This window comes from Rissa tridactyla, chromosome 18 (assembly GCF_028500815.1).
Source record: "Rissa tridactyla isolate bRisTri1 chromosome 18, bRisTri1.patW.cur.20221130, whole genome shotgun sequence".
Classification (NCBI taxonomy): domain Eukaryota; kingdom Metazoa; phylum Chordata; class Aves; order Charadriiformes; family Laridae; genus Rissa; species Rissa tridactyla.
The window spans coordinates 4,563,602-4,574,323 of NC_071483.1; the positions used below are offsets into that span (position 1 = coordinate 4,563,602).

General features: G+C 61.4%; 1 protein-coding gene and 1 long non-coding RNA gene across 2 annotated transcripts in view; one reads left to right on the top strand and one right to left on the bottom strand.

Moving 5' to 3' along the window:
- The window catches only part of SLC9A1 (solute carrier family 9 member A1), a 32,586-nt gene extending 25,672 nt beyond the window's left edge, over positions 1–6,914 (bottom strand). Inside the window, exon 1 of the mRNA XM_054223530.1 lies at positions 6,564–6,914. Coding sequence (XP_054079505.1) covers positions 6,564–6,888 — 325 coding nt within the window. The 5' untranslated portion in view covers positions 6,889–6,914. The remainder of the gene's footprint in view (positions 1–6,563) is intronic.
- A 2,107-nt stretch (positions 6,915–9,021) lies between these two features.
- LOC128918846 (uncharacterized) lies at positions 9,022–10,427 on the top strand. Its single transcript, XR_008469731.1, has 3 exons — positions 9,022–9,490; positions 9,684–9,862; positions 10,109–10,427. It is a non-coding gene; the product is annotated as an uncharacterized LOC128918846 (long non-coding RNA).
- Positions 10,428–10,722: the final 295 nt, after the last annotated feature.

A 10,722-nucleotide genomic window follows, 5' to 3' on the forward strand; every position in this document is an offset into this window, starting at 1 on the left:
AATATCGCCATGTTCTGCTTCTACCCCATAAACCACCCCAGGAGGGGTTGTTGGAGGTCTCAGGGGAGGGACAACTTCCCAATGTCTCCCTGCAAGCCGGGCCAGCACCCACCTAAGGCTATGGGTGTTGCAGGAGTCGGTGAGTCAACGCTCACATCCCCGATCCCCCCTGCAGACTGTGCGGGAACCAGCCCTGCCCCCCCGGCAGGAGGTGTCCAAGCCTTCGTTAATAAATGGGATGAAAGACCACCTTCGGTTCCTTAAGGTCCAGAAAGCAGAGCGGTGAACGGGGCATCGCTGCGGGCGACAGGGTCCCCGCAGGGGGGCAAAGCCGTGGCTGCAAACCCAGCGTAATTCTGCTTTAATGGACGTTAGGGCTGGGATTACAGACAGGTTCAGCTTTTCCCACTCCATCACCATCCCGTATTTCACAGCGGGAACCTTTCACTCTTCCAGCCCTAATTAATCTAATGGTTTTTCTCAGAGCCGAGCAGGGAACAGTTTGGATGGGTTTGGTTTTTTTTGCTCAAACACCAGCAACGGGTAGATCAGGGAGGGAAAATAATGCTGTGGCTGTTCTTTCCGAGATGGCAAAGCAGAGAGAAAGGGAAACCACCGCTTGCGTTTGCATCATTCCCCGCCAAGGAAGCAGGAATGCAACAGGTCTGCATTAGAAGAGGCTGTTTAAATTCATTATCGTGACAATTTACACTTTTGTGGCACCAGCTGCGGGACTATTTCAAAATTCTTTCCTGACAGTTATCTGTCAAGCCCCCATTCCCCTGCAAGAACGGCCACCAGCTCACCGATACAAACGGGGAAACGTCGGGGGTGCCCTCAGACCACACGCCACTTCGGTATCTGCAGCCCACACATGGAATAAGCCGGTGGCAAGCGGGGCAGGTTGGAAGACAAACATCTCCCTCCGGCTCAGTGAGGGAATCCGCATCAACCAGTCCCACGGATCCAGAAGAACCAGCCCACAAAATCTCCGGCAGCCCTTCCCACCAGCCAAGCGTTGCCCACGGCTGTCCCCAGAAGAATCCTGCCTGGCACAGCCCCACCCGGCGCCCGGCAGAAGGGGAACAGAGATAATCTCCTGCACGGTCATCCCGTACGTCAGACCCACGGATTTCCAATGCGATGACGAAGGCTGGGGTGACGCACGTTTTCCAACGCTTCTTTGCTATCCCCTTTCCCCTCTGCCTTGCAGGTGGCACCGGTGTCCCCAGGCTGGTGGCTTTGCTCTGGGGTGTTTCTGTGGCGTCTGGTTTCAAGATCCAGTTCCTGCATCCCGTGCCACCACCGCAACAGGTTTCTTACCCCTTTTATCACGCCTCGCCCAAACAAATCATGGAATGGTTTGGGTTGGAAGGGACCTTAAAGACCATCCAGTGCCACTCCCTGCCCTGGGCAGGGACACCTCCCACCAGCCCAGGTTGCTCCAAGCCCCGTCCAACCTGGCCTTGAACCCCTCTAGGGATGGGGCAGCCACAGCTTCTCTGGGCAACCTGGGCTAGGGGCTCACCGCCCTCACAGCCAAGAATTTCTGCCTCAGCTCTCATCTAAATCTCCCCTTTTCCAGTTTGAAGCCATTACCCCTCGTCCTGTCACTACCTGCCCTTGTAAAAAGTCCCTCTCCAGCTCTCAGTCCTCAAGTCCCTGACTCCCAGGTCTCCATCAGACCTCCGGGGTGGCCCCTCCAAAAGCCCCAGTTTCAGGGGAGGGATGCGAGCTGCTAAAAGCACCCAAGTGTTTTAGCACCCAAATCTCGCTGCCAGCCAGCAGAAATGTTTCCGCTGGTAGTTTTGAAACCCGTCCCTGCTCCTTCAAGCGCAGGAGCCACCCCGCTGTGCCCACAGCCTCTGCCGGGCTCCACCACCCCACTCGCATCCGTCACGATTTGCTCTTCTTTTCCCGGCTCCTATCACCAGCTCGCAGGCACCCGGAACTTCCTTCATCTTGCTCCTCCCCAGACACCACCAGCGATGGGGATGGTCGGCACTGGCCAAAGGCAACTGCTTGCTGCAGGAGCGGCAACTGACGCCGGGATGCCCCGTGCCCGGTAAACCGGGCTGCCACGTGTCACCAAACAACCCCCCAAAGCAGCAGCGTGTCCCCACGTTAACGCCTGGCTGCCCACGGCTTCGGGTTGCCCTTTCTGCTCGCTTGGCACAGACCCCGTCCCCGGCTCGCTTCACGCCAGCCTGATGACCACACCGCGGTGATTCTGCTGCAAGCGCGGGGTTGGCGCTGGCTGCCATCAGACGGTCTGGAGGGAGGGGGAACCCCCCCCCCCGCCCCAGACAACAGCCCCGACCCGGAGACACGAGAAAGCTGAGCATCCGGCGAATTTGGGGAGAAGAGACGGAGCAATGACTCGGTGATTTCTACAGGCTCCAACCCCGACCGGAGTCCCACCATCAGGCAGCGAGCGAGCGTCTAGCGCGCACCGGCGAGCAAAAGCAAGGCGGAGAGCCTTGTGGGGACCCTCCGCAGCCATCTCCAGAATCCGGAGTCCCTCCAGACTCTGGAAATCAAGTCCCTACTACGGATTTGAGCTGCGAGGTGGAATGGCCAGGATGCTCCGAAGACGCTGGGCAGCTCTTAGATGCCGAAGAGACATTTGGTGCCGACAGACGGCCCCGCAGACAGACAGCAGGGCATGTCTCCATCGGAGCTGGCTCCTCACGCAGGATGGAAACATGACCCCCGTGCTTTTCTGCTTTAGAAGGCAGGGCCTGAGACACGCTTTGGAGACTCAAGTAACCCCGACTCTTCTCCAAGGTGGGCAGGAGCTGGTGGTTTGCAATAAAGCTCTGGCCACCAGGCCCCAGCCCGTGGCGGCACAGCCAGCGAAGGCACTGCTAGCCACAATCTGGTATTTACATTCCTGACTCACTCCTTCCCTTTCCCCTGAAACGGAAAAATATTTACAGTCGCACTCGAATTCCCCTGAATGTCTCCTGGAGCCCTGGGAGCTGAAAGGTCAGTCCTGAGCCAGGAAACCAGGTTCTTGTGCCGCAAGACCCCCCCCAGCCCTCCCCTGCCACTCCTTGGGCACGGCGCGACGGAAACCTTTACAATATCCTCGCAAAACCTTGGAGTCGGGCACAGAGGGCTTCCGACTTGGATGTTTTACAAAGGTCTGACCTTCCGCTGCAAGGCAACAGGTTGAGTCCAAGCCTGGTTGCGACCCTCGGCAGCGAAGGCTTCTCCAGTTTTACTGGCAAAGCCAAGCCGTGGTCTGCAAGGTGGGTGGTGGGGCTTTGGAAAGGCACGGCTGTAGCTGTCCCTCACCCCCCTCTCCTCCTCCACAGTCCTAAAATACCGCGTGAGTATTAAGTAAAGCAGCCAGCACTGGCCTTCCGCTTCTCTACTGGGATTAGCAAAGCAGAAACAGCCCACGCCGGCAGGACACGCTGGGGTGACATGTCCCTCTGTCCCACAAAGCCACCGGTGAGTCCTCCAGGAACCGACCTCCTTTGCGTCACTTTACGCAAACTGCATGAAGAGGGGAAGGGCTCAGCTCACACCTTTGACTCCTCAAACAAAGTGGCAGTTAGGGCTGCCGGAGAGGGGATAAGTCACCTGGAAGGGACAACGCCGGGACTCGTTTAAGCCCAAACAGCTGTCTGAAGCGTCAAGTGTGATGAGAAGAAACAGAGCAAGAGGACAAGGGCCAAGTTGCATCTCCTGGCCCAAGGAAGAGCCTTGTAAGCACTTCTGAGCTCCTCTCCGTGGTCACCCTGTGCTACGCCAGCGGAGGACGCCCAGAAACCATTTGTAGGGTTGAAAGACTCTCAATTTTGCAGCGAGACGTGGCTCCATCACCAGCCCTAACCCAGCCAAGGGGCAGGCTGAGCCGGAGGAGAAGGTCCCAAGCCCAACTGCACCAATTCCCCCTCTTGGAGAAAAGAGGGGAAACCTCGGGGTTTTCGCGGGGTTACACCAACGCAGCAATACACGTGCACTAACGGGATCGGGGGGAGAGAGGAAGCGCTGCAAATTCCTGCTCTGCTCATCCTCCTCCTTCCCCTCTCCGTGCAAACTGGATGTTCCAAACCCTGTCGGATTTAGGGAGCCTGGAGATGTGTGTGCCTCCTCCTGCCACCAGAGACTGACTGCACGGGCGTGCAGCAGCGCCCGGTTGTGTAAGAGCTACCCCTGGGTGAAGAAAAAAATAAAAATCCTATTTTGCTGCTCCTGCATAACCTCTTCTGACCCAGGGTGGCATCGACGGGGGCCGGGACTTAAGACACTGAGCAGGGAGAGATTTTTGCAGGTCGTTGAGCCTGAATATTCACCTGTACCAGCCACTTGGGAACTACGTGCCAAGACAACGAACAAGCGACGTTACCCCCTTCAAAACCCCGGGGAGGTGGCCAAGGAAAAGGATGCCCCAGGGCCAAGCCCCTCTTAGAGGAGTAGGTATGATTTTGGCATAATCAGCATCCCCGGAGCTCTGCAGGATCACCTGCCACCTCCGAAGGACCCTTGCCAAACTTGCCCGGCGGCTCCTCCTAAAATATACCCCCTTACACACGCAGTCTTGCATAATACTTTTAAGACGTAAGAACCGCCGGGGCTCAGCTCACCGCCAGAAATAACTTTTCCTGCAGCACAAGCGAGCCCTTCACTTCAGGCAAGGGCGGAAGAAGCAGCTTCACGCAATGCCTCAGCGCGGCGCCCGCGACGGAGGGTGCCCATGGGGAGGTGGGGGGGGAACATCGGGCAGCCATGCCCCCCGCGTCCCCCACCACGTACGTCCCCGGGGAGCGGCTTTTCGCTGGCCCCATTCTGGTGGTTTCCAGCGGTGGTTTCTCAAAGCAAGCTCGGAGCAGGGCCGCAGGCCGGCGTGCCGTTGGCCCCTCCTTTCTCCACCAGCTTCCGCACAGATATTTCTGATTTCATCGCGCCGGGAGGCAGGAGGACTGAAAATGCAGTGCAATAGCCCCGAACAGCTAGCAGAGGTCGCTTAACATGCGCCGGGTGAGCCCTGAGAAAGGAGATTTCACGGCTGCGTCTCCCATGGAGAGGCACCTTGTCGCTAAACGTGCCTTAAATCATTTTTGGGCAAAGCCGGGAAGGGATAAACGCCACGGATCCCGCCTGGTTCCCCTCCGCCCCGACCGCTTGTCTCCCAGACAGGCAGGAAGCCTCCGGGTCTGAAGCGTTTGCACTCCTGCGCCTACATGTAAATAAAACAGCCAGGAGGGACTGTGAAAATGGGGCTTTACCTGCCTACGCGCGCTCACGGCAGGCTGGGAAGGGGATGAGGTATTTTGAGAAGCTGGGCAGGGAGGATCTGAGCTCCTGGGGGGTCTCTCGGATCCCTCCGGACCAGGACAGGGCATGGTTTCCAACAGGCACCAGCTTAAAAAAATAGCTCCCAAAGCAAGATTTCAATCGGCAAGCTGGAGCGCTCCAGAAGGAGCGCTGCCGTTAGCGTTATTAAATCGCTGATGGTAATTGAGGCGCAAAATGAAGGAAAGGCAGAGCTCCTCTCCCTCCCGTCACCTGCTCCGAGGCAGGAAGAGGCAAACAGTTCACCTGCCCTCTTGGCTTCGTCGCCACCGACGGGACCGGGGCCAGCTCGACCTCTGCGCTGCCAGAGGCCGGGTCCCGCGCGCCGGTGCCAGCGAGCGCGGAGCAAGTTACATCACGTCACACGCTTTTTGGGGTAATTCGGTTGGTATCGATCCAGCTGCAGAAGTTTGGAAAACACTTTGTCAACAACCCCCGCCCTGGCAGAGGGATGCTTTCCCAGAGCGGGTCATGGTAGCGGGTGACTTTTCCCAACCCTCTGGCCCCCGATGCTCGTTATCTTTAATGCAGGAATCATCCGGACGCTTTGCAGTGGAGGCAGCTGCCCACCCTGCTTTGCTGCGGAGGGGGAGGAAGGGGAGGCTGAAGCACTGGGAGATTTTTAAGTGACTTCTCCAAGGTTACAAAAGGCATCTGTGGTTGAGAAAAGGAAGCAAAGAGACAAATTGGATGCTTCCTCCCCGCTGCTGTCAGCGACAAAGGGAGGAAGGGAAACCTGGTCCAGGCAGGGAATGGTCAGGGGTTGGGGAGCATCTTCGGCCCCGCTCCCGGACAGCCAGACGAGCAAGAAGGGACTGGGGTGCCGCTGCCCTGGCTGCCAGGCCTCCGGCAGAGACCCAAGGTCGTGGGGAGAGAGGTGCCCACCCCTGCCCTGGGGTGCCTGGGGGGGGTTGCATAGGCTGTGCAGGGCAATTCGCCCTGGGATGCTGGGGGTCCCACCCTGGGATGCTCTGGGAGGTCTGTCCTTGGGATGCTCAGGGGGTCCATCCTACGGATGCTCCAGGGGTCCATCCTTGGGATGCTCCAGGGGGGGTCTCTTCTTGGGATGCTTGGGAGTGCCCGTCCCATTCAGCCGGGGGGTCCCACCCCGGGATGCTCAGGGGGTCCCTGCTTGGGATGCCCAGGGCGCCTGCCCCATGAAGCCGGGGGTCCCTCCCCGGGGGTGCTGGGGGCGGGGGGGGACGTCCCTCCTTGCCTGCCTTCCCCGGGACCCCGCCGCGCCGCCGCCGACCTACCCAGCTTCATGAGACAGGCCAGCAGGATCCAGAGGGAGATCTCGAAGGGGATGCGGACGTGCTCGTAGTCGATGCCCAGGACCGGGAAGGCTTTGCGGGGCTTGGCGTGCCCCTCGCCCGAGCCGTTGGCCGGCTGCTTGTTCAGCGGTTGGATCTCCTGGGCGGAGGGGGGGGGCGCGGGGGTGAAACCCCCCATCTCCGGCAGCGGGGCCGGTTCTCCCTGGGGGGGCTCGGAGGCCAGCATGGCCTGCAAGCCCTGGCCGGGCAGCAGCGGCCCCAGCAGCAGCAGGGCCCAGGGCAGGGCGCGCAGGGCCGCGGCGCCCATGGCGGCGGAGGAGAGGGGAGCGGGGGTTGGGGGGGCGGCGGGGGGGCTCGGGCGGGCGGCGGGGGCCCGCCGGCGGCGTGGGGCAGGAGCCGCCCCGCCGACAGCCGGAGCGCTGCTGGGGCGGCCGCGGCGCCGGGGCTCATCCCACCCAGCGGCCGGGGCGGCCCCGGGGAGGAGGCAGGGGCGGAGGCAGCGCCGGCGGCGGCGGCGGCGGGAGGAGGGCGGCGGGGACGGGGGGGGGCGGGAGAATGGGGAAGGAGGGGGGAGCTGGGGGTGCGGGGATGGGGGGCAGGGAGGATGGAGGGGGCTGGGGAGCTGGGGTGGGGGTCTGGGGGTGCGGGGAAGGGGGGGAGCTGGGGAGGATAGGGGGAGCTGGGGGGGGTCTGGGGGTGCGGGGAGTAGGGGGGATCTGGTGGTGCGGGGAAGGGGGGGCTGGACAGGATGGGGGGTGCTGGGGAGCTGGGGGGGTCTGGGGGTGCGGGAAGGGGGGGCCGGGAGGATGGGGGATCTGGGGAGCTGGGGTGGGGGTCTGGGGGTGCGGGGAAGGGGGGGAGCTGGGGAGGATAGGGGGAGCTGGGGGGGAGTCTGGGGGTGCAGGAAGGGGGGGCCGGGAGGATGGGGGTTCTGGGGAGCTGGGGGGGAGTCTGGGGGTGCGGGAAGGGGGCGGCCAGGGAGGTTGGGGAGGGCTGGGGAGGATGGGGGGGATGGGGGGGGTCTGGGGGTGCGGGGAGTAGGGGGGATCTGGTGGTGCGGGGAAGGGGCGGGCTGGACAGGATCTGGGGAGCTGGGGGGGGATCTGGGGGTGCGGGAAGGGGGGGCGGAGAGGATGGGGGTCTGGGGAGCTGGGGGGGGTCTGGCAGTGCGGGGAAGGGGGGGAGCTGCTGAGGATGGGGGGAGCTGGGGGGGAGTCTGGGGGTGCGGGAAGGGGGCGGCCAGGGAGGATGGGGGGGTCTGGGGAGCTGGGGGGGACTGGAGAGGATGGGGAGAGCTGGGGAGGATGGGAGGAGCTGGGGGGGGATCTGTGGGTGCGGGGGGGGCGGAGAGGATGGGGGGGTGTTGCATGAAAAGGGGCCAAGCAGTTTTCTGGCCAAAAAGAAGCCAGAGCTGGGGGGCGGTCTGGGGGTGCGGGGAAGGGGCGGGTTGGAGAGGATGGGGGGAGCTGGGGGGACTCTGAGGAGCTGGGGGGGGTCTGGGGGTGCGGGGTGGGGGGAGGCCGGTGAGGATGAGGAGGGCTGGGGAGGATGGGGGGGGGTCTGGGGAGCTGGGGGGGGCTGGGGATGCGGGGAGGATGGGGTACTTGGGGTGGGCTGGGGGTGCAGGAAGTGGGGGGGCAAAGGGGGGAGAACAGGAGTGGGGGGTGCTAGTGGAAAACGGGGTGCCCTGCAGAGCTGCGGGCTGCTGGTGGGGGGGGGGAAACTGGGGGTGCTAGTGCAAGAGGGGTGCAAGGCAGAGGGGGTGTGGGGAGGGGAGGTGCAATGGGGGGAGCACGGGAGCAGGGGGGTGCTAGTGGAAGATGGGGTGCCCTGCAAAGCCGGGTGCTGCTGCAGAGGGGGGCGGGCAGGAAAAGGGGAGCGTGGGAGCTGGGGGTGCACATGCAAAAGGGGGTGCAGGGCAAAAGGGGTGCGGGGGGGGGGTGCGATGCAAGGAGGGGCGCAAAGAGGGGAGGAAGGAACAAGGCCAGGCAGGTGCTATGGCAAAGGGGGTGCCAGTGTAAAGTGGGGTGTGGCGCAAAAGGGGGGGAGCAGAGATATGGGAGGGTGCTAAGGCAAGGTGGGATCCGGCTGAAGAGGGGGTGTGAGCCTCAGAGGGGGGTGCAGTGAAAGGCGGGGTGCAAGGAGTCAAGGGGGGGCAATGCAAAGGGGAGGTGCGTAGAGGCAGGGCTGCAAGGTTGGACACAGAGGCACAGGGGGGGGCAAGTGCAAGGAGGGGTGCACAGAGGTGGGGGGGGTGGGGGGGGTGCAAGGAGTCAAAGGAGCCCTAATTCAAGGGCAGGAGGGCACAAAAGAAAAGGAGGGAAATGGGTTTTGGAGACTGTCCTGGAGGGTGCCTGCTGCTGGGGGGGGGGGGGGGGGGGGGTGCAGTGGGGTGACGCAACACTACACCATGCCCAGCAGCGTGGGGGTGGCAGGAAGACTGCGGGTGCACAGCCCAGGCACCCTGCAGGGGGACAACGGGGGCTCGCGGGGCCAGCAGAGCACCCTGGGCCCGGCGGGGAGAGCAGAGAAGCCACCTGCCTCCTCCGTGTTGGCTGCTTGCAGGGTGGGGGGGACACAGCCACGGCCGGCTCGGCCTCAGCACGGAGGCACCGCTCCGGGGAGAGCTCTGGGGCGGTGGGATTTCCAGAGCGGGGAAGGCTGCTATTCTGGCCCACCATGGCGCTGTAACCCCATCTGTGCTCGCTGGTACAGCCGTGCCCTTCGCCCCGGTCACCAGCATAGTCTGAGTCACCGGGAAATCTGATAAGGCTCTAATAAAACCACTGGAGTTGTGTAGGGGGGGTTGCTCGTCACCCTGCGACTGGGCTCAGCTGCCCTGATTTCTTGGCTCTGCTACCGACTTTCCCGAGCGTCACGTGTGTGTGTGACTGCAGCCATCAAAACCGGTGGGAGTTTTGAACTGATTTATTAGCTAAACTTGAGGGGCAAATGGGTGTTTTCGTAAAGACGCAGTCCCTAATCCTTGGGAGCACTCGGTGTGGGGAAGGCATGGGCCCTTGCCATGATGCATGGCCGCTAAAACTCGAGCTTTGAAGGTTAACGCTTGCTGGTTGGCGTTGGTTACGTTCTTGTTTTAAGACGGCATCAACTCCCAAAGTGCCAGCCATCGGATGCGCTCGGGGAAGGCTGCCCTTCACCTTCCCGGCAGACAGGAGGGGAGCACTGCAGCCTTGCGGCAGCTGCTTGGTGGAAATCATCAACAACAAACGTGACCCGTCAATTAAAGTGAATCATCAGCCGGAGCAGGAACCAGCGAGGTGTGTCAATTCCTCTCTTCCGCTTGGTTATGTTCTGGATAGTCAAATTAACCTGTTTTAGCAATTAAGCAAGAACTCGTGAGCGTTTCACGTTTTGAAAGGGCTTCGTCGTATCTGGGTGAGAAGCCTGGTTCTAGACGACAGCAGTTCGGACGCGTTTCGGTTGAAGCAGGAGCGTGCGCTGGCAGCACCGCAGACAACGAGGGACTTGTTCAGGAGAAAACACTGGGGCTCGTTTTCTTTCAGAAACGCTTCCTAGAAGCTAAAACCAGTACAACGCTCCCGTGAAATAACTGCGTCAGATTTTTCCACCTCCTCCTGCCTGGATCGATCGGCAGCCGTGGTGGGTAGCTCTGGACCGTCTGGTACCTGGCTAGCGTACGTTTGCCAATGGGGGACGCAGCAGCAAATTAACTTCTTGCTTCTTTGGTAACGAACGTTCCCAACCTGCTTGGCTGAATGATACTGGCTGGCCAAGGGCCTTTTGGCCTGTTGAATTCCGTGAAGGATTTTGGTCGCTGCAAATTCTTGACAAAGTGGAAAGATATTCCTGCTTCACGGAACCCTGGAGACATCCAATTAACTCTGTGTTCCCGAGTGAATCCATCAGCACTGCAGCGCTCTGACAGTGGCCAGTATCCCCATCAGGGCCTTGGGGCTTGAGCTGCCTTGGGGCTTTTTTCGGTTATTTGTGTCCCCTGTGTTAGGAGGGTAGTCCGGCCTCCTCCAGCTTTTCATGGCCCAGCTGAGGCGTTGGCGGTGATTCTTAGAACTTGCACCATCCTCGCACCGGGAGGGAGCGTAATTAGGATTAAGCTTCTTAGTCTGCAAAGGGAGAGCAATACAACCGCATGAACAGG